The sequence below is a fragment of the Leptidea sinapis genome, chromosome 25 (genome assembly GCF_905404315.1).
Source record: "Leptidea sinapis chromosome 25, ilLepSina1.1, whole genome shotgun sequence".
Classification (NCBI taxonomy): domain Eukaryota; kingdom Metazoa; phylum Arthropoda; class Insecta; order Lepidoptera; family Pieridae; genus Leptidea; species Leptidea sinapis.
In genome coordinates this window covers 6,521,606-6,546,184 of record NC_066289.1, presented here as the reverse complement: position 1 = coordinate 6,546,184, position 24,579 = coordinate 6,521,606, and the positions used below count along the sequence as shown (strand labels likewise).

At 35.4% G+C, this 24,579-nt stretch overlaps 1 protein-coding gene across 2 annotated transcripts in view; it reads right to left on the bottom strand.

The window, feature by feature from the left end:
* Positions 1-6,505: 6,505 nt before the first annotated feature.
* Positions 6,506-24,579, bottom strand: part of LOC126972092 (phospholipid phosphatase 2-like) — a 118,862-nt gene continuing 100,788 nt past the window's right edge. For both annotated transcript variants that reach the window (XM_050818677.1, XM_050818678.1), the window contains exons 3-7: positions 17,140-17,294; positions 15,368-15,588; positions 14,405-14,531; positions 12,591-12,773; positions 6,506-11,673 (exon numbers count right to left, since the gene is read on the bottom strand). In XM_050818677.1, coding sequence (XP_050674634.1) covers positions 11,542-11,673; positions 12,591-12,773; positions 14,405-14,531; positions 15,368-15,588; positions 17,140-17,294 — 818 coding nt within the window. In that variant the 3' untranslated portion in view covers positions 6,506-11,541. The remainder of the gene's footprint in view (positions 11,674-12,590; positions 12,774-14,404; positions 14,532-15,367; positions 15,589-17,139; positions 17,295-24,579) is intronic.

Below are 24,579 nucleotides of genomic sequence, written 5' to 3'. Positions count from 1 at the left end.
ATATGAAATCAATTTGTTATTTTTTAAAGTGATATGATATGACCCTCACTTCTGGGATTAAATACACAAATCAAATTTAAATACATAATTAATAAACGATGCGGGACTCGAACCCGCGTTGATATGTCTTTGTTTAACTCTCAGGTTGTGGCTTTATCTACAGGATCTACTTTACAGTTGATAAACTGCTCCACCCCAATATTTGCATATTAGGAAATTGACTTGAGATGTCGCTCTTTCAAATCCAAACAATTCAATTCAATATGAAATCATTTTACTATGTGATAACCTCCCACACTTGTGTCATTTTGAGTGCACAACGAGTTCAAATAATTTAATCTAAAATAAATCGCGGCGTGAGTAGACACCCTAACGAGGACAATAATTCCGTGTAAGTTATTCTTTGTTTAAAAAACGTGCAAATAGAAGTCAAAAGAAATAAAAATTTAAGTTTTATTGCAGGTCATTTTGTATGTTATTTTAGATAGCTTTGTTATTTTCACAGCGTTATGAAGTACTTGCCTCCGGTTCAACAGAATTATAATTGCTATAAGATATCTTATCATAGTAATTTTAATAATTTTACTTCAATGTATAAACGGTACAGCGGTTACAATACACGGCTAGTAGATGAAGCTTTGAAAATGATAAAAAGTGAAAAAAAAAAAATAGTAGGATGAAACCCATTTGAAAAGGAAGAGAATATAACAAAAATGAAAGAAAATATTAATTACGTGTGATCTAAGGTAGGGAAGTAGAAATTTTTCACATCAAAATTATTTGAAAAATTCAAATAACCAAGTTTTTGGTTTCTTATTTTTATCTATAAATTTGTTTTAATCTATAAATCTATAAATTTTGTAAAATTTATCTAAATATGTGTAAAAACAGGTTGTAGATCTTTTTATTATCTACAACTTTGCTATTCAAGTTTTTTCTATAGGATTCGTAGTTTCGCCGGAACTCGATATTAACCGTTTTTACCCTCAAAAACCCCCCTTTTCGACTTCCGAACCTTAGATCACCCGCAATTAATTTTCCTTGCATTTTTGTCATATTCTCTTCCTTTTGCAATGGGTTTCACCTTACTATTATTTTTTTTGATTTCAAAAATATACCCTGGTCTAAAGAGCTCCTTAACCGTAATCTTAAAAAAATAATTGAAAAGTAAATAAACATAACAAACCAAAATAAATCAATTTTCTATAATAATATCATTTCGGAACATCCTGTAAATGTAATAGCCGCGCGCCAACGTAGGCACTGACACCTACTTACCACGTAATGTTGATAAATTTTTTGATGTTATTTCCTAAATATATAATTTGTTTGTTTGAATATTTATTTTTTAATAAATTATGTTAAGTATTTCTTCCCTTGTGTTCATTTACTGTCGCTATTGTACCACGCTGTATGCCCGTTTATGAATATGTTGTTATGGTACACAAAATCACCTTTTTGCAGAGACTGTATTTTAATCGACCTTAACTGCCCTGGCTTATTCCACTCGTATCTATCTCCTTGCTAGGTAACTCTTTACTATATGCTTTAACTTTCTGTTCCGGTAATCTCTGATCTCACGGTATGCTTCAGATCGGCGCGGTTTGGCGCGCGCGCAGCGTTCTGCCAATGTGTATTATTTTACGTGTATTAATAGATTGTTTATAGTTAAGATGATTTGGGTGAATGTATCAGAAAGCCATTGAAAAAAGCTATAAGACCATGTTAAATAAACCATCTTATAAGCATAATAAGGATCACAACTTGGTGAGGGAGTATGGTGCCGTACGGCACACTCGGTTTTGGTGTATCTGTAAAATGTAGTGCCCTGGTGCACTGCCGATTTGCTTTGTTTTTATTTTTTTTATTCACGACAACAAACAATGATACAAACAATGTTACTTGGGAAGGTTTAAACATTTGGGAAGGTTAATATTAAATAGAAGAAACTTCTTAAGTTTTACTTGTATCCATCTGTTGCCTGTAAGAAAAGTTTGTTACGGAATCTATGATAGTGACTTTCACTCACTTCAAGATGTTTGATTCAGTTGAAAATTTGCACGCACATCAAGGACTGATATGATAATACAATAATTTCATTACCTTGGCCTAATATCATAATCAGTATGTTCTGGATAATAAAAAAATATGAACACATACACGACATAAGGAGAAATCGTTTTTTTAATTATAAGTAAGTACGTTTGTTGCTTTTGTAAAAGAAGAAAATAAGTAGTCAAAAAATAATTAATATCATATATGGGGTGACCTGTTATGGTTATACGCCTGGATAACTCTGATGTGAGTTTTTGTGCCGAGGAACCCCAAGGACCCATCGTCTCAACCATAAAGCGAACAAATATGTATCGATCACCGAGTGATGCATATTTCCTTCGCTTTAGATTTTCGGCAATTTCCGCCGCTGCACCCGCCGCCCTAGATGTGTGTTAAATATTATGATAGTGCGCTAGCTAGCTATATTATATTATTTAATCTTTTATATGGAAAAGGAGGACGAACGAGCGTACGACCACCTGGTGTTACGTGATCACTGCCACCCACATTCTCTTGCAACACCAGAGGAAACACAGGAGTGTTGCCGGCCTTTAAGGAAGGTGTTCGGCGGCAGGAATCAGGTGAAACAGCTCTCCGGAACACTCCCCGTGATAAATGCGAAAAAAAAAAATAAAGCGACGTCTCTACGCAACGCCAATTGATCCAGCCGTTCACAGAGCACTGGGTCCCCGACAATTCGAACTGCTCTGCGTATCATGCTGTTAAATGGATCAAATTAATTATTAGAACAGCTTACGTATATTATTTTTAAGCTCTTTTAGGAGCAGTACTATTCTTATCGTGTTTTAAGCCCGCTTCAGTCTGTAAGCCTGTACACACGAATGAATTTTCAAAATTAATCAACTGTTAAATATTTAACCAAGATCAAACGTGATATAATTAGGCCAGTGGTTTTACGACCTTAGCTTATTAAAACAACATGTACTAAGTAATATAGACTGTAGTACTTCATGTTAACTATAAGGTCACTGCGTGCGGTTTTGTTTAGATATAATATTGCAGTACTAAACAAGTAATATCTTATATAACCATTATATACACTAGTGGGAGGCTACTTTGCACAAGATGCCGGCTAGATAAAGGGTACCACAACGGCGCCTATTTCTGCCGTGAAGCAGTAATGTGTAAGCATTACTGTGTTTCGGTCTGAAGGGCGGCGTAGTAGTGAAATTATTAGGCAAATGAGACTTATCATCTTATGTCTCAAGGAGACGAGCGCAATTGTAGTACCGTTCAGAATTTTAGGGTTTTTCAAGAATCCTGAGGGGCACTGCATTATAATGGGCAGGGCGTATCAATTAACATCAGCTGAACGTCCTATTTGTCTCATCCCTAATTGTCAAAAAAAAATATAAGCAATCCTTGTGCAGTTTTATCTCTAAATTTATGAAAATTAAATTTCTCCCCTTATGGGCTTCTCCCTAAACTGTTATCAGTGAAACTGTAAATAGTTTCGTAACTCATCACAAAAGACTTCGATCATCGATTAGAACTGCTATACAGTACCTGCCCCAATGAGACAATCGAGTGTCTTCGAGTAATAACCGCCATATCTACAATCTGTTTTCACTATGCGCCACATCTATCACGAATGCTCGAAGACTCGACTAATGTCAACCTCCGTAACAGGCAGTGACAGAGTTAGAGATTCAAGCTTGAAATAAGAAGAACAATTTTACCAGTGGGGGGCTCCTTTGCACAGGAAGCTGGCTAGATCATGGGTATCACATATAACGGAGCCTATTTCTGCCGTAAAGCAGTAATGTGTAAACATTACTCTTTGGTCTGAAATTACTGGGCGAATAAGACTTAAAATTTTATGTGTCAAGGTGACTAGCGCAATTGTAGTGCCGCTCAGAATTTTTGGGTTTTTCAAGAATCCTGAGCGGCACTGCATTGTAAAGGGTAGGGCGTATCATTTACTATTAGCTAAAGGTCCTGCTTGTCTCGTCCCTTATTTTCATTTTAAAAAAACTTGTATATTCTTGTGAAATGAGTTTAGTTGAAATTCACAATTTGTCTGGAAATATATAGTTTGACCGTCAACCTATTGTTTTCTCTTTCTTCGCGTGCCTTTTCCTTTACTGAAATTTCAGCCTTCTTAAAATGTTTTTTTCTTATTGAATGGAAGGACAGGCAAACGTACGGGATACCGGATAATAGTAACAGGTAATCACCACCGCCAACATTCTTCTGCAATGAGGAATGACACGAGGGTTAACGGTCTTTTAGGGAGTTGCACGCACTTAGTTGAACGTCGATATATAAATTATTATACAAAATAGGATGTGACATCACTTATTGAAAGTAGTGAAAAACTACCACCCATTCCAACGAATGCCTCAGACCTGAGAAGAATGGGCGCAAAAAACTCAGCGGCTTTTTTTCATCAAAAAATATGTTTTGAATGTAATATTAGTAATTATAACGTCAGTTAAACTTAATATTAGAAAAACTTTTTATTATAAAAAAATCAAAGGATGTGAATTCCAGCGAACTTAAAAAACACTTCAATCATGCCTCCAGGTCCTTCAAAAGAGTTATTGAAGTCGAAGCACATTGGCAGAATTGGCGAGAGACTTGCACGTCTTCCCTCGGGAACTCGTGCGTTCTGGTCGCTCGCCAAGGCTGTCCAAGGAAACTTCTGCCAGCCAGCCATTCCGCCACTGCACGGGGATGATGACTCGCTGACCCATGACGCGAAAGAGAAAGCTGATCTCCTGGGCTCTCTCTTCGCGTCCAACTCTACTCTGGATGACCAAGGTGCACCACCACCGCATATTCCGCGGTGCGAGACATACATGCTGGAGGTAAAAATCCGGCATGGCGCCGTGCTTAAGGCGCTTCTCACCTTGGACATTCACAAATCGAGCGGGCCCGATGGCATTCCCCCGATAGTGCTGCGGACATGTGCTCCGGAACTGGCGCCGGTCCTTACCCGTCTTTTCCGGCTCTCCTACTCATCAGGCGTAGTCCCGAAATTATGGAAGGCGGCTTTAGTGCACCCCATCCCTAAGAAAGGTGTACGCTCAGATCCGTCCAACTACCGCCCCATTGCCATTACCCCCCTTTTCTCCAAAGTAATGGAGTCGATCATCAACCGCCAGCTCGTGGGATACCTAGAGGGGCACCAGCGACTGCCAGTACGGTTTCCGTCAGGGTCGCTCAGCTGGTGATCTTCTTGCATACCTAAATGCGGTTGAGTCGAAGGGAGAGGCGTTGGCGGTGAGTTTGGACGTAGCGAAGGCCTTCGATCGGGTGTGGCATAAAGCGCTTATAGCGAAACTGCCATCCTATGGGCTTCCCGAGAAGTTGTACAAATGGGTAACTAGCTTTTTGGCTGATCGGAGCATCAAGGTTGTTATCAACGGTGCATGCTCCGACTTAAAACCCATAAACGCTGTTGTCCCGCAAGGCTGCGTGCTATCTCCTACGCTGTTTCTTCTGCATATCAATGATATGCTGCAAATCAACAATATTCATTGCTATGCAGACGACAGCACAGGGTATGCTTCTTACACCGGCCGTGCCAACATGTCCCGGGATAGCGTCGACGAGAACCGGAACAAACTTGTGTCTGAAATTGAGACTATGCTTTGCAAAGTCTCGGAATGGGGCCGACAAAATTTAGTCCAATTCAACCCCAAGAAGACACAAGTTTGTGCGTTCACCACTAAAAATTCTCCCTTTGTCGTATCCCCTCGATTCGAGATCACTCCTCTACCTGCCACAGCCTGTATTGGCATACTTGGCGTCGATGTATCGAGCGACGTTCGGTTCCGTTGTCACTTGGAAGAGAAGGCCATACAAAAAGCTTGGTGTACTCAGTAAGGCGAGACAGTATTTCATATTTAATAGGCGTGGAATACTATCTACCGCATTTATCACGGGGAGTGCTCAGAGGAGCTGTTCGGGTTGATTCCAGCGGCCGAATTCCACCACCGGACATTACGTGCAAAGTACCATCCGCATCACGTAGACGTCTGGCATTCCACAACCGCGCGTTTTGTTCGAAATGTCTTGCCTCGCACAGCCACTTTGTGGAATCAACTACCGGCAGCGGTCTTCCCGAACAGATACGACTTAGGGACCTTCAAGAAAAAAGCATACTCCTTAAAAGCCGGCAACGCATTTCTTAACACACCTGTTGTTGCGGATGTCCATGGGCGGTTGCCTCATCTCTCCCCATCCCGTGAGCCTCTTGCCCGTTTTCCCCCTCTCATATAAAGAAAAAAAAAACTACGTCCATATTCTTTCGAGAAACGACGTGGTGGTAAGTTGTTGAATATATACATCTATTAATGATTAGTGGTCAGTTATTCCTCGTTAATTATCAAGGAAACATACAGCAAAGTAAACAAAATCATTAATTGGTAAAAATAATTAAAACAACAAAGAACTTTTAATTAATTATTTATTAATATCAACTGCCAGATATCTTAAACGATATTTACAATACATGACCTAAATGCACAGGAATGTTAGCTCAGATAAACATCTAGACACACAAGGTAAGCTATTCGTAAATAATATTTTATACATTCTTATAAATATAGTATCTGAAATCTCACCTCATCTAAATCTGTTTTAGGCTATCTAGGATCGAGTGTTGAATTAGTTCTTTAATCTCACAAGAGGTAGCCAGTTACTCCTTCAAATAAATTACTTTAAACAAAATCTAAGCCAATTAATATCACTCATAAGTTAAATGATCGATTAGTAGAAGCGTGAATTTCAGATTGCCTAGTTAGCCAGGTTTTCCGAAATATTTAATTTAAAGCAATACATTTTAGAATTAGCACAGGATCAGAAATATGTCTTCTGTATTTTATCAGTCATGTGCTCATTTATTTTAAGTTCTTTTTTAATTAAATTAAAACCAGTTATATCTTAACAACCAAGATTATAGTGAAAAACATTCAGTACTTTTACCACAGGGTTTAAAAATATTATTTGTAAGTAAATATAATTTGTGAGAAAATGGCGAGATTTGAGGTTACTTTCTACAGAATAATACAATATTTTTATGCATTATTATTATTGCATGATTTTGAAATAAGTAGTAAATGCGTACTGCGTTGGTATATAAAGAGTATATATGTATAGTAATCAATACATAATATAGAGTGGGTACAACTTGGCCACACTAGACAGAACAGGATTTAGTAAGACCCACAATCTTTCTCTTTTTCTTTCATTATCTGTCCTTCGATATCGTTCGTTATATTATGTGAACCTTTCATGATCTGAGAGTTTCGTGTTTATATTTTGTCGATTCGTCATTTGTTTCACCGCTATGCTATGAGCCTTATATAATCTATACATCTAGATAGACTGTGACAGCCGTAAATACGTAAAAAAATAAATAGGGGGCAACTGTTAGCCTCTATTTTCAGAAATCGCACTAAAACAAAGTGACTCTTTCTAGACGTATAAATTTTGGGAAGCAAAAGATTTTTGAGCAGTCAGACGATTAATTTAAGATTTAATTCAATCATTTATTGTGATGAAATTAGACCCAAACTAACGCAAATTAGATTTACGAAGTTATTACTCAGTACTGCCACCTATTATTGCATTAGTAAGAGATATTACTGTATTTTAATATTCGGATACAACCTCAAAATGAATTACCTATTCCCTTATTAATCCATGTTCTGTCAAATCATAAAAATACATTTTTAGCCTTATATCTAGATTACCTACAATTACAATATTAAAACTACTCACCAAATCTATTTCATAACACAAAATAGGTGGGTAAGCTATTGTTAAAATAAATATATTTACACTTAGATAACTTACGACTAGACAGGTACTACATAGTAAATACTTTCGTTGGCTCACTAATATTATAATATTCATTATCAAAGAGGATGTAAATACTACCTAAGTAAAAATTAAAATTTAGTTTAGTAAGAAACGTGCAGTGATATTTGACATAAGTTTGAGATAGTAATTACAATATGGCGACGACGTATAATCCGGCTAAGTTTGAAAGCGGACAGTTGCTTAAAACGTTGTGGATTTTGGCTATCTCCGTTTTTTACTAGATTATTGCTTCAAAAATGGTGAATTACTATCACAAAACAAAAAAACAAATCGCGATTAAAGTGACTTATCGTTTATGGAACAATTTCTCATACTAATCTCAAACTTACTGGATTTGAAATAGGAGTTTATATTATTTAAAGTGTGCGGATTGGCTTAATTTTTGACGTTTAATAACGGTTGTTAACAAAATATTTAACTGGGGTAAACACACGCTGTCTTCTCTTTTCTTATAGTTTAATCACATCATCCTATAAACATCTTTTTTACGTGTCAAATACATATTATCATAATATCTATACAATAATATTATTGATATTTGAGTTAGTACGACTTGTGACGTCATCCAAACAAAAGCATCTAGTTAACTTATACTTTATACACTTTATAAGCTAAGTACAATGACGTTCTATACATACTTTTAGACAAATTGCGTCGTATAAGAACAAAACCGAAATATGCAACATTTTTTTTATTGCCCTGCCCATTACAATGCAGTGCCGCTCAGGATTCTTGAAAGACCCAAAAATTCTGAGCGGCACTGCAACTGCGCTCTTCACCTTGAGACATAAGATGTTAAGTCTCATTCTCACTCATCCCTTCAGACCGAAACACAGAAATGCTTACACATGCTTCACGGCAGAAATAGGCGCCGTTGTGGTACCCATAATCTAGCCGGGATCCTGTGCAAAGAAGTAACACTGGTAAACATGCCACAAATTACACTATAATAAGCTTCGACTGCTATAACTATACATTGCCGCATTTACTCCAGTCGTTTAAAATATTCTTGGTCAATAAGGAGCAATGTAAAACATTTATTCGCATCAGATTTGATACGGACAAGGTGTTTTTAGACAAGTTTTGAGGTGAAAATATAGGATTTCGAGCTATGAACACTACTTTATCCTGATACACATACCCTTAAGTCTTACTTGTAGATTGCTATTGCTTATTGTTGGTTAAAGTTAGCACTCCAGAGCTATTATGAACTACCAGTTTTCTTTGCAGTTAAACAAGTTTTTTCTCGGCATCATGCATTTGTTTAGTATACTACTATCATAAAAGTTGTTCTTATAGATTTTACTTTTTTATGTAGGTACATTTATTCAGATTAGTAATCAATAATGAGGATTGTAAGCAATTAAGCAGTTTGCACCTGTTACAAAGGTACATTTTCGACCCAAGAATTTTGAAAATATTGGCTTTATTACAAAGGAGCTGTGAACTCATATCGCTCAAGGTCGCCGGCATTTAGTGTCGCCTTAAGCGCACTTTTGCCGTTCCACTGTCAGACTGCGAATGATATGTCCTTATATATGTATAGAACGTCATTGGTTAAATTTAATAACTTTGCCTACAATATGGTGATTTATTAGATTCTAGAACTTATTTGAACGGAAAATAGGCACAAACAAACTTAGACGTGGCAGCGGACACTTTAATACTGTTAAGTGATCGAAACGTCGGAATGTTCACTATTTTAAAATAATTTCCTCCGCCAAAAGTAGTTTTACTTCAACATAGATAATAATTATTTATTTTAAGTGTAATAGCAACAAGATATTTAAAAAAAACTCCGATCGGGAATATATTGTACACATAAAAAACTGCACTGGATCTAATTAAAGTAACATATTTAATAACTTATTCAGAAAATTACAAATTATAATAACAGCCAACACATTTTATATTTACAAAAAGCTGTTTTTGATTTAATAATTTATTTCTAAGTAGGTATTTAATTATATACTATTCAACTCATATTTAGATCACTAATAAAATTTATAAAGCATGTTGGCTTGTGTCACAGAATAAAAAATAAGTTGATTAGCAGTTTTAGGTTATTTGATCATATAATTTCAAATTATATTACAACAGATTTATAACTCTTTTGGGCAGAAAAGTCTCCGAATGGCGACCACGTATTAGAGTGCAGTGTTGGTAGGCACTTACAAGATGGACTGATGATCTGGTCAAGTTTGCCGGAATTGGTTTGATGAGACCGCAAGACCGATCATTGTGGAGAACTTGATCAGTGGACGTCTTCCGGCTGTAGTGATGATGGTGAAGAGATTTTTTATCGAAGATTAGGATGAGTGTACATACAGGTAGATAGTATGGAACCACAGTTACATAGTTCAACGGACAGATGGCCGTTGGGGCAGTAAAGTCGGTACCGGAAGACGCAGTGTTGGTAGGCTTCCCAAAGATGAACCGACGATCTGGTCAAGATCGCCGGAATACGTTGAATGAGCACCGATCGTCGTGGAATCTTTGGGGGGAGGCCTTTGTCCAGCAGTGGACGTCTTCCGTTTGTTTATGATGATGATGAAGACAGGGACCCATACTTTGTTGTAACACCAACCAACTTATTAAGGGTAAAACTGCACATTTGTATTTGATAACACATTGGCACGTGGCGGGTGTAACATATTGTGCCACCAAAACTTAAACAGTTCTTCCACCTTCGCACGACACGCCACAAATTAGGATATCATCCCCACCATCTGGATGTGTGGCGGGCCTCCACAGTGCGGTTTTCAAGGAGCTTTCTTCCTCGTACTACTAAGCTGTGGAATGAGCTTCCTTGTGCGGTGTTTCCGGGACGATACGACATGGGTACCTTCAAGAAAAGCGCATACACCTTCCTTAAAGGCGGCAACGCTCTTGTGATTCCTCTGGTGTTGCAAGAGAATGTGGGCGGCGGTGATCTCTTAACACCAGGTGACCCGTACGCTCTTTTGTCCTCCTATTCCATAAAAAAAAAAGAAGTTCTTACCTTAATAACAACAAAGCATTATGTTGAAAATAAAAATAATTCTTAAAAAAGTATATCTAAAACACGTACACGTAATTTTTGTATCTGTTTAAGATTGAAACTAAATTATCTTAACTTATGAAACTATACACACTAATGCGAATAGACAGATAATCTCTACAATTGACACGCTCTCAAACGGGTCTATATGGAAGATTGACGCCATATAAATAGTTTTTATCTCTGTCATATTGTTTGTCCTCGACTAAGCATCTATGTAAGACATATTCTCTAATTGATTTACCGCATCATCCTACAAAACACATCTATATAAACAGTAAAAGTGCATACAGAAAATGCCTTTATAATTCAGCCTATTATCAAAACAGGTTTTTTTTCTAAAAAGAAACAAAAAGTCCAATGTATACAAATATCTCAAAGCTCAAAATAATCATTTTTTATAAGTAGTTCATCCTTTCACAGGATTTGTTGAAGCAAAAATTGTCTCAATATCATAAATTATTCTAAGAGTAATATTAATATCTCGAAATAACTCTCATTTACACTCAGCTGTGTCCAAATAGTTCTGATTTAAATCAAACGTGTCAAAATGGCGTGTGTGTTAGACTGCACAGAGTCTACACAGCTTGTGGCTAGGGAACGGCCACCCTGGGTTCGTGCGAGAGGAGCCTTCGCACGGCCTGGTGGTTGTTGCTGTCACTGCTGGAGATATCGCTCGTACTCACTACTGAGGGTTGGGAGAAGTTCTTACAGAGGACTAGTACCTGAAACAACAATTAACATACAATTTTGGCTTTCATTTCAGACTGACGAATGAAATAAGAGTTACAGGTTAAACATTTACCAGTGGGAGGCATCTTTGCACAGGCATGCCGGCTAGATTATGGGTACCACAACGGCGCCTATTTCTGCCATAAAGCAGTAATGTGGAAGCATTACTGTGTTGCCGTCTGAAGGGCACCGAAGCTAATGAAATTACTGGGAAAATGAGACGAGCGCAACGTAGTGCCGCTCATAATTTTAGGGTTTTCCAAGAATCCTAAGCGGCACTGCATTTTAATGGGCAGGACGTATCAATTGCCATCAGCTGAACGTCCTGCTCGTCTCGTCTCTTATTGTAAAAAAAAAACATAAATATAGAAACAGAACTAGTGCAATCAGATTTTCTTTTTTCAGAACTAAGACAAAAGAAAATCATAAGATCTATTTACGAAAACTGCCACCATTGTATATATTACTATATAAATTCTGTAGCCTCTGTTTGTAATTACATTCTTTTGGCTGACTGATATCTAATCTAGGATTTTTGACATTTTAACCTGTCTGCCTCTTTGGACTTTTGTGTGGAAATTTGTCAGCGACTTCGACCGTATACATTGCGTAATCGCGCTTCTTCGAGAAAATTTTAAATTTCGGGATAAAACGCACCCTATATCCATTTCTTTCCATGGCCGAATAAACAAAATCAAGTAATATTCAATATTTTGAGTACGGATTTGTAATGTTATCGTTTGTAAGTGTATAACAATAAATTTAAAAGATAACTGTGCCCACTACTCGCAATCCTAAGTAATAAATAAATTCCAATATTTTGGAAAACAAGAGTTAAATTTAGAAATATAAAAAAATAGGGATAAGGTAGATAAAAATATTTTATATAATTTATATTTGTTATACGTACAGTATACAGAACACTGCAGAATCCCATGAAGGCTCCAACAAGAACATCCCACCAATGGTGTCGGTGGTCAGTTATCCTGGTGAGAGGGCAGGTCACCGCGTAGATGATGCACAGGATCTGAACCAGCGGCACGATGAGTACGGAGCGGTTGTGCCAACTGAATGCTCGCCGTTGGAGATACCACTGCGAGGAAAGAGAAATATCGCAAATAATTATTGGTAATTTCAATATGATATGTAAACTCACAAATCTATCGATATGAATGTTGCAAGCAGAATAGAGAGTCCATAGATGGTGCGATACATTGATGATGATAATTTTTTTTATTCGCCCATTAAGGGCAGGCTTATAGTCTATAGACCATTGGCCATTTTTCAATATTCTGAATGTACAATAGTCTCAACTTGAATTTAACCACATTTTGTGTAAGTAATAACATTACTAGTTACATAATGGGTAGTACTAAACTATACATTATAATTTGACAAATAAAATACTTAAATCTAGTAGGTATATTTTCAATACTCTAAGCTGAGCTATAAATAGATGATGATAAAGTAATTTGCCACTTGCGCGTAACGTCACTGTCAAAATTGGTCCTAATTAGGACGTTTTGGTGCACTCGCTTACAACATAATATCTTCTCGTTTTGATTTATTTTACATTGGGTCAAATGGACATTTGCTTTGTTAAGGATTGAGGAAAACTCGCCCCTGTTCACCGCTTAATTAATTCAATATCGCCGCTGACGTATTATGATACGTATATTATTAAAAATGGCAACAGTAGCTAAATTTTCCATTAGTTCGACTGTTGTTTAACTCCTGTTGTGTTTAAAGAAAATTTCTGATAGCGGAACAATTGGGCGAGTGTTTTAGACTGGGTGAAATGTCTCTTTAAGGGCCTATAAGGAAGTAATTTATTTGGAAATTATTTTTTAAATGGAATATCACATAAGTTTATGACATAAAAGCATGCCGGATTCTTATGGGAAGTGATCATCGCCGCCCCAGCTCTTTTGTAACATTATATGAATTACAGTGTTGTCGATGTTTGAGGTGTGTATAAATATTGTTTCTTTTTTATATATCATGTTATTCACAGAGTTACCAGGGTATAAAAGTTCATTTTACAGGTACCCTCATTTTTAAATCATAAATTGTAGGTATTTCATATTAGAGTAAGAAAGTAGTTTTCGGGTTGGGTGTAATCCATATTCTTAATACATTACAAACGTAAAATTGAAACCCTACGTTAAAAAATAACAGTCGTCACATCAGCATAGAATAAAGAGTAGTTACAGACGGTTCACTTAGTAACTCTTAGGTCATAATCAGTTCGCAGCTACGGTGTACTGACAATACATTGACATATTAGGTTATACTTATGACAGTTGTCTCTTGCGCCGCATAATAATGTAACCAAATTGTCACCGAGCAACGCATATTATAATTTAATAGTAAATTGATACTAAATCAGTGGTCATCGACTTAATCGCAATAAGTTCTCGGCTTAACGCAACGAAAAACTTTTTTCCTTCACATGCCGAGAGGGATTAGCACGCATATTAGCACCAGGAATTCCGAGAGGACTATCGGGGCCCCCAGCTGCAGACCATCGCGCCTCGGAATCTCAGGTACGTCGGCCTATTATTTAGCCATAACTTATTGCAATTTTTTATAATATCATATGTTTACCTACGCACGCGCTAATAGGTACAGTAACTAGTACAAAAAGCATTTACTGGTACTATTTTTATTGCCATATAAGTATTGCATAACAGGTAACAAGTAATTGAGTAAATAGTCACTCACCGCCAAGAACAGCCCGCAGTAGATTGAGAGTGACGTGTGTGCCGAGGGGAAACTCCTGCTCGCGTCAATCTGCAGGTAGCGGGAGTACCGGCTCGAAGTACATGTGTAGCTCATTACGTACTCCGACCTGTTGACAAACACATTATGGTAGAATGTTAATATTTTAAATTAAACGGAAGTTGAAGTGAGAACTTCTCTAATAGTCTAGTCCACAAATGAATTTTTGTTCAACTTCTTTCAGCAGTCTCGGAAAAATATGAATGAGGTGACATTTGATTCGGAAACTATACTAAACATTTTTTGACATGAATGTAACATTGTAAGTGTGATAACTGCTAAGCTATTATTTAACTGCTCTTGCCGATTACGGGAACGCGATCAGTTAGTGCAAAATTTACCAGATTTTTTCACAACAAAAGTCGGGAGGTCTTCGGCACATTAAAGTCGAAAGAAGGCTTCATCCAAGTACTTTTGGGTGACATATAGAGTATCTGCCCCCTAAACTACCGCTTTTATGAAGCATATAATATCCCTTGCTAATAATATTAATAACTTCTTGTCTTGCACAGCCGCTTTGTGGAATCAGTGCAGTTTTCCCGAGCCGATATTACCTTTTAGGGATACTTTAGTATACTCTCAACTATTAAAGATCAACAACGCGTCCCTTCACTGCTGGTGTTGAGGTGTCAATGGGCGGTTGCCTAACCACTTCCTATCACGTAAGCCTATTGTCCGTTTGTCCATTTCTTATTTTTATATATATAATGAAAATGGTCTTTGTTTGAGGCTCATTCACGCCTAAACCACTGATCGTATCGACATGAAACTACCACCGTGCGATGCGTAAATTATTCTAGATGGTTTATGGCTTCGTTTTTTTTATTGTTTAATTTATTTTCTTTTAAAATTCACCGTGAACGGCTACCATCTCACCACGATTTGAAATTGCTTTGAGTAACTTACTCATTACATGTAGCTGCTTTATCAGGCTCGCATAAATCGAAGAATGTGGGTCGAGGAGAGCCGACAACACATTTGGTGACTTCCAGCACCGCCAGGTTGACAATTGCTCCGTAGATGTAGTCACGGTAGATAAGGCTAGCGTCTCTCGCGCTGGCTAACAACTTGTTCTTCTTAATGGTGTACTCATCGTCTCTATGCAACGCTGCTTCTATGGCCCAAATCTGTAAAGAGAACTATGCTGTAAAAGGCTCTCTATAGAACTAGGAAGTTTTCAATAAAAGGCTGTCCAAAGAAAATTAATACAATTTAATAGATGCAAAATGTTGCTACAAGAAAATTAACAGGTTACTACAAACAGAATAAACACGAGGAAAGAATAAGTAAACAAAGTGCAGGCTCTGACAAGATGCGGAGGAAATAGCAATGCATATTTTTTATTAGTACGCAATTGACCTAGATTCTCCTTTAGGTACTTGAAGTCACACAACTTATGGATTAAAAGTTAAATTAAGACCAACTATGGAATATGTTAGCAATTATATTTAAAAGTTTAAATCTTCGCTATCGGCCGAGCCGTCTTCAACTACCTAATTGATAAAAATATATTTACAAAAGTATGCATCGCTCCTACCTTCTTTCGTATGTACCTTATCAATGGCATATTAATATGCTAATGGTCCTACTAGTAAAACTATACGAGGGCTGCACTAAAAGTATCGTGAATGGAATATTTCCACTGTTCCTGTCATATTAAAATCTTTTTAATTGAAAACTCCTTGGTTTTAAAAATCGAATACCATTTATTTATTTAAAAAAAGATTCTCGGTCTTGTCACAAGGTCTTCTCAAACTTGTTTAGTCGTACATGTAACTAAGTAGGAGATTAGATTAAAAATATTGTTATCTTAATTGCCTAAAGAGCAGTGAACTGGTCATCATAGCTTATTTATCTATAAAACATTAATTAATATTGATTGATGTCCTTTTCAAAGTTTATTTTTTTATCTAATGCCACATAAACGTCGTAATACTACAATATAGATCAAAAAGATATAGATAGTCTCTATCCATTAAAAAAAAAAATTACGTTGAACTAAGCCATTTTTTTTTACTTATACGCTTGTTAGTTAAAATAGTTTTCATTACGTTTATACAAAATAGGAACCTTCGGAAGTCAACCTTCAGAATTAGTGGGAATTAAAAAAAAAGCTTTTAAATTTACTTCACGAGGGTACTCACTATTCACTTCTAGATAGACGTAGCTGTGAAAACGTCGAAAAAAAAATTGGTTCAGAGTTAACCTTTATTTTGAGCAATGCACGCATACTAATACAACGCTCGAACGGTTGGCTTAGTGGAAGAACGCGAGAAGTCGCGGGTTCGAGTCCCGCATCGTTCATAAATTTTGTTTGTAAATTTAATTTGTGTTATTAATCTAAAAGAAGATCTCTCTCATTTCTGGGATTTCACTTTAAAAAAATACCAAATTTTGTATATGTGCATTTTACTATATTATGTTCTTTAACTTTAGAGTTGAACTTTAGAGTGAACTAAGACTTTGCTCAGACTTTACTCAAGTAAAACTTAGCTGAGTGTGATAAAACGCGAACTTGCCTTTTGCTGTTATACTGAGCTTGTGATAAGACAGCCCAATGTCTTAGCTTAAGCTCAGTATAATTTCGTATGTAAAGTAACCAAAGATTACGCTTAAAATCAACTTAGTTTCACTTAAGTAAAGTCTGAGTAAAGTTATTATTCAATATTTTTACTTACAATTATCAAGGGTACGACTACAGTAACAGCAGCCACAAGTGAGATAGATATAGTGTCTCCGGTGTGCGGGAACGAGAGGTCAGGATCATTGCATCGAAACCCACTTCTTCTACTCGGTATGGCGCCAACTTCAAGCAGAATGCACACAGCGGCAACTGTTGACAAATATAATGTTTAGAGCAGTGTAAATTAAATTCAAATTAAAATGTGCTTATATTCTCTAATTAGGCCACAAAAATATCACTTTTAGAAGTCTTAGATTAAGATATGAAAGAGGATGTGAGAACTACGTAATAAGAGGCAGGACTCTATTATAAAAATTGAAAAAAAATTTACTATAAAACGTGCAGTGATTGGATATAAGTTTGAAATTGTAGTAATTACATTATGGAGATTGGCTACAAAGTATACTCCGGCTAAGTTTGAAAGCGTACAGTTGCTTAAAACGTAGTGGATTTCGGCTATCTCCGTTTTTTACAAGATTATAGCCGTCATCTGTCAATCTATCAATGACTGCACGTTTGATACAGTCGAGTGAATCACTTTTTTCTTAGAGACTTTCGCCAGGCTCATAATAATTAAATAATTTTTAAAATACATATTTTTAATACATCGTCATTTATTGTATATAACACGGCATTATACTTTAGGCTAACTGAAGTTGAGCAGCTTTGATCGCAAGCCTGTTGTCATCCGAATAATCTGATATTTTGTTATACCCTGTAGAGATTATAAAGATTGTGCAAAGTACAAAACAAAACATGTGCTATGGCATATATCAGATTCAATAGCGAAACAAAAAAAAATTAATTTTATACAACTTTAGTAGTCATATCTGTAGGTAATAAATGATGCACTTTCTATTTTAATTTTAATCATTCTCCAAGACGGCATAGCATAAATCTTTTTACATAGGTACGTGAAGCTTATGTGAGTTGTGTAAAACTTTACAATCACAATAATTAACCAACAAGCCATATAATTAAAAAAGACGTGTGGCACTCGGGGACTGCCACGGTGAAGTTATTGCATAGCATTTTTTATCAACTTATGCAATTATAAATATTTATTTATTTTATTTATGCAGTATTTTTTTTAATAAAATTAATTTTAAAAAAAGCAAACGGTAACTGAGTAAAATTTAACTTGCAAGATTTGATTACAGACAGACAACGAGACAGGTGAAACTAAATAAAAATGCTTGTCATAATAATAAAATTTAAAAAAACGTGATAAAAAGGCTCGAACCTGGGACCTTCTGCACAACGAGCATATTATGTGATAACCGCTGTTCTACGGCAACTGTAAAAAGCGTGCCGAAATATCTGTATACATCTAGTAAGTAAGTGTTAGGTTATTTTCGTTGCGGAATTTCTGGATTCCCACTCTCAAGGCCCGCGATAGAAGCTATGCAATAGCTTAAAAAATTCAAGCATTCTAAGTAAAACTCCTTCACTGGTAAGTATCCTAAATTATTTTGACTGTTGACCTATTTAAACTTAACTTCTAAGTAAAACTCCTTCACTGGTAAGTATCCTAAATTATTTTGACTGTTGACCTATTTAAACTTAACTATCTCATTAAAATATCATCACCGTATCAACACTTCAAGTCGTTATAATTCCTTTTCCTCGTTAAAAGATCATTAAAGTAGGTATCTTTATGATAAGTAGGTGTATCAGGTGTGTTCGGATAATAAATTGTTTAACAAGGGGATGCTGTTAGCGATTCCTACTAGGTTGTAATTTGTAGGCATGAGGCGAAGCCGAGAGCTACATACCCGACTAGTAGACTCGCGACAGATATAACAGACCTTTATAAAACTTGAGATATGGTTAGTTTAACCTGTGACAGTAATATTTAATCTAGTATTAATATTTAATTTGTGGAAATCATATGTCTAAGATTTTATTTTATTTATTTATTTATTTATTTATGCATTTATAATTATGCTAATTTACAAGGGTCTTATTTCTAAATGCATTACCTTTTAAGGTGAATACCGCATGCTAAATTATGTGTGAAATAGTTATAAACAACCATTCAATGTTGTAATGAAATTAAGAAATTACAAAATCTACCAAATAAGTCAAGATAAACGTATTAAACAAATCAAGAATAGTTTTGCTAATCAACTTGAAATAAATAATGTTTAAAAGTAAAAATAAGTTTATTTCATGAATGCAATTTTTTATTGTCACCGACAATACAGCTTAATACCGCAACATAACTAAAAGTAACATATGGATCCCGAAAAGGAACAGAAAAGGCTTTCCTTACTATGCCATGTATTAGATCGTAAGACTGTTAATTAACAGTCTGACAGTTCTCAGCCAATTGAATTATAATAATCATTGCTAATTATAATGTTATATAATTATGATAATTAGGACGCACGTTATATAACGAATGTTAATTAGTTTATATCTTGTAATTAACAGTTAATAATTTCAGTAAGTAAGTATAAATCAGATGAATATCTTAAATTATATACCTTGTAAATATATACAAGTACTTCTTTCTATATAAATCTATAGGTGTTGTCAAAATTAATGGTTAATTTAAAAAAATATTATGTTGAATAAAATGCTATATTATGCATATAAAACGGAATAGTATTCGTTGGTATAATATGTTTTCTTTGGATAAATAAATTCAATTATTATTATCAGTGCACCGAAGCCTTGTTCTTCTAGTAACTGCTCCAGTATTTGCCTTCATTGGAATACAACCATATTATTTAATTATTTTCTCTTTCTCTATCGTTCGACACATAGTTCGACGGACAGATGTCCGTTGGGGTAGTAAAGTCCTCGAACGGCGACCACGTACCGGAAGACGCAGTGTTAGTAGGACACATACCCACAAGATGGACCGACGATCTGGTCAAGATCGCCGGAATACGTTGGAAATCTTTGGGGAGGCCTTTGTCCAGCAGTGGACGTTTTCCGGCTTATGATGATGATGAGTCTATCGTTCGGAAATCTGAGCTAAACTTAAGCAGTTACTAAAACGAGTAGGTACAGCCGCGGTATTTGTATGTGCGATGCGGTTATCCAACTATCGGTTTATTAGTCGTGTTCGCGCGTTGCATAACACCGGACGCCGTGTCGCAGCGCCACCGACATCCATTGCGATGGGAACTCACTTCGACAGGGCCGTATTCACAAAGCTGTATTACGAGAAGGACCTAAACTTAACCTAAACCTATACCTTACTAAAACGTAATTCGAGAAAAACGTTCCAAACCACAATCATGTCGAAATTGAGTTAAGAACACAAAACTGGTCACGTGATTTATATCATATTAATGGACTGACAAAAAACGGCAGCCCTACTGCCACTTTTTAAATGACATCATGACTTAGTAGCCCAACCCACATGTATGGATGCACTAATATTTATTAAACACGAATTTCTTAAAATGTGTAGTTTGTGGCTTTGAACGTTTTTCAGGAACTACGGCCACTTAGGAATGCTTAGTACATTTGAAAGGGGAAAGCATTTAAGGTCGCATTACTGTCATATGACTATTAATATAAAATATCTATCGACGTATGTGTAGACGACTTGCTGATTCGTTTGGTATACTGTCTACCTCTCGGACACGACATGTATGTTGTGCAAGTATATTATGAATAAATAGTAAGAGTGGCAACTGGTAAGATTAAAACTTAGACTCAATCAATACTAAATAAAGTGTAAAATATAAAAATTACTTTTTCTTATTTTTTTTTTGAATAATTCTTTTGTATGCATTGTCCCATATACTCAAAAATTGAACGCCAGCAAGGTTTCTTTGAAGTTTGACCGGATTTAGTTTGTTTTTTATTTTTACACTGCTTAGTTAAACATAAACACACTAAGTTTGTGTACCGATCAAAAGAAAATTAGAACTAAGATTAAATGTAAGAAGGATTGAATCACCTTATTAAATTAAATAAAAAGGCTTGTATCTATGAGACTATTTTATATTTTAGTAATTAACTCATATAAGTTATATACAAGAGTTATATATAAATTGTGTGTTTAGACACATTGACAGTTAGACAGACACAACGCAGACTAGCCCATAATGTTGGGACGCAACCATAGTGATGTGACATATATTATAAATATTTCTCGGGGGCCCCACATTATTAAAATACGCCTAATACGTCCCTGCACCTCGCAGTACTAATTTGATAACGATTCCTAATCACAATGTTCGTTGCTCGGTTTAACACTGTTATGTAAGCAACGACCACTAATACACACTAATTTTAAACAAAGATCTATGACTTTTAACACATCAAAAGATGTTTGAATTTTAGTGACACATTATGTTCTGGAACAAATTCTTATTACGAAAGGATTATTAAGATATACCGTAAGTATCTACTCTGTGTCAATACTAAGAATAAATATATGTCGAACTGATTTTGTTTAATTTAGCTTTTTTGGAGTCGAAAAACCGATCAATTGAAAACGTGTTCTGACGGGTTTTCACACCGAATCGGTTTCGATAGCCCAGATCCGAGTACTATATTATTATGAAGGCCTTCCAAATTCTGCTCGAATAAAAAGCTATCTAAATAAACTCTTCCTTGATGTACGATTGGAATCTTGTAGAAGGACACAGGAAAAAATAAATTTTGGCTATTGTACTGTCAGGTTATAATAATTTATGCATCATATAATAATGATAAGCAGTAGACAGGGCAGGAGTTGTAACGTGGGAATTTTACAATATAAAACGTTTTGGAAAGCTGTTTCTATTTAAGATAATTCTAAAGAGAGATAAAGATTTGTCACAAGTTAAGAAAACAAATCTTTCCGTTTAATTAATTTATTTTAATCGAAGTAGTAATTCGTAGTTATTAATAAGATATATCCTGTTATACATACATTTAATTTAATTGGCGTCGAATATGACGCTGTAAGATGATTTAAGTGAAAAATAATAGAACAAATATCTTCTAAGTATCAACCTTCAGATGTTGCATAAGAACTTTTGACTTTGACATCTAGATGTTATATTTTTTCTTTTTTAATCATTTCGACTTTACTGTATCACTTAGATGCCTACATCTGTTCGGACATTCTCTCCGTTCGATTTCCATTTAACAAGACATAGTACAATTAGACACACCAGAAAATATTTTAATCTGTTGTACCCGTCACAACATAGATGAGCCAATTGCTCCCAAAATGGAGAGAAAGCATACTTGAGTGAACAAAAACGTTGATGCGTGGGCGTTGGATTATTATTAAATATTACTTTAAGATAAGCTAACCGTTTCTCACAAGATTCTTTGTAGAATATTCTAACGTAGAACTTGCATTTATCTTTCTGTTATTTGCATGACAAATAGAATAGAATATCTGAAGTGGAATAGCAATGTTTTTACAAACAGGAATACATCTTAAATTAATACAAATACCAATGCAATACGTTATACTTAAAGCCATGGTACACTAGCACGGTGCTGACTCCATATTGCATATTTTCGCCCTCTCAAAAGGGCTGAAAAGAAGTTTAATTTTTTTTAATAATGTAACAGAAAAATAAGTGACTAATAAACTTAGTAGGTTTTCAAGTGTATAATAATGTAACAGTAAACCGAGCAAGTAGTACGCTTAGTAGGTTTTTAAGTGTATAATAATGTAACAGAAGTAGTAACTAGTAAACTTAATAGGTAACTCAAGTGTACAATAATGTAACAGTAAACTGAGTGACTAGTAAATTTTATAGGATTTTTCAAGTGTAAAATAATGTAATAGATAAACTGAGTGACTAGTAAACATAGTAGGTTTTCGAGCGTATAATAATTTAAAAGGTAAACTGAGTGACTAGTAAACTTTATAGGTTTTTTCAAGTGTGTAATTATGTAATAGTTACCTGAGTAACTAGAAAACTTAGTAGGTTTTTCAAGTGTATAATATTGTAGCAAAAGTAGTAACTAATAAACTTAGTAGGTTTTTTCGAGTGTGTAATAATGAAACAGGAAACTAAGTGACTAGTAAACTTTATAGGTTTTTTCGAGTGTATAATAATGTAACAGTAAACTGAGTAACTAGTAAACTTAGTAGGTTTTTCATGTGTATAATAATGTAACAGTAAACTCAGTGACTAGTAAATTTAATAGGTTTTTTCGAGTGTATAATAATGTAACAGTAAACTGAGTAACTAGTAAACTTAGTAGGTTTTTCAAGTGTATAACAATGTAACAGTAAACTAAGTAAGAAGTAAACTTAGTAGGTTTTTCAAGTGTACAATAATGTAACAGTAAACTGAGTAACTAGTAATCTTAGTAGGTTTTTCATGTGTATAATAATGTAACAGTAAACTAAGTGACTAGTAAACTTTATAGGTTTTTTCGAGTGTATAATAATGTAACAGAAAAGTGAGTAAGGAGTAACCTAAGTAGATTTTTCATGTGTAAATGTAACAGTAAACTGAGTAACTTGTAAACTTAGTTTAGCGTTATGGCGTTAGTTTATGAAACTGCTCAGCACTTAAGAGGAAAAATTATCTTACATTTTAGTTACATTTAACAATTATAAATCAACATTTAACTAATTTCACAATTCCAGCTTTTATACGATTAGGACAACTGCACATCCGACTTAAAATATTGGGCAAAAATATCAAAATTTGTTTCTCCACAATTTCTTCCAAAACTTAAAGATTCCTAACGAATTTTTAAAAACTGAATGGGATGAAATATGCTACGTTTATGTTACGATAATGTTTATATTATTGAAATTGATATAAGATTGGGCAAACGGGCAAAGGACGTGATGGAAAGTGGTGAAGCAACCCCTCAGGAACATTCACAACTCTCGCAGTCAAGCGAAGCCTTTAAGTTGGGAGTATGTTCTAAGCTTAAATGCTGATGCTGCAACTGCAGCTGGTAATGAATTCCACAAAGTGTCAGGCAAAAAGTTTCTGGCCAAAATGACAGACGGCAACATGATGCGGACGGAATTTTGCTTTATGACGTTTTTCTCAGAGGCCAATATGGTATTTCCTTCCAAGTGACCATGGAACTGAACGTCGCTCGATATATCGACGCCGAGTTGGCATACTCGCCATAAAAGCTTTGGCAGTTTGAGGAGTGATCTAGAATCGAGGGACAGTATTAGCGGTGAATGAACAAACTTGCTTCTTATAGTAATTAATAATTTGGCGATATATATGCTTTTACCACATGATCCCAGAAAATGTGTAAAATAAATGTGTTACGAAATTTAAAAGAATTGTTAAAAAGCGTTTGTGTGGTAAAGGTTATAAGTTTATACACACTGGGAAAGCAGCAAACACCCTCAGGCTCTTAAATTATAAATGTTTATTGGACGATATTACATTGTAATCCATATTTCTATTTTAAAAACCCGCTGAGTTTCTTGCGCCCGTTTTTCTCAGGTCTGAGGCAGTCTATTTCGAATGGGACAGTT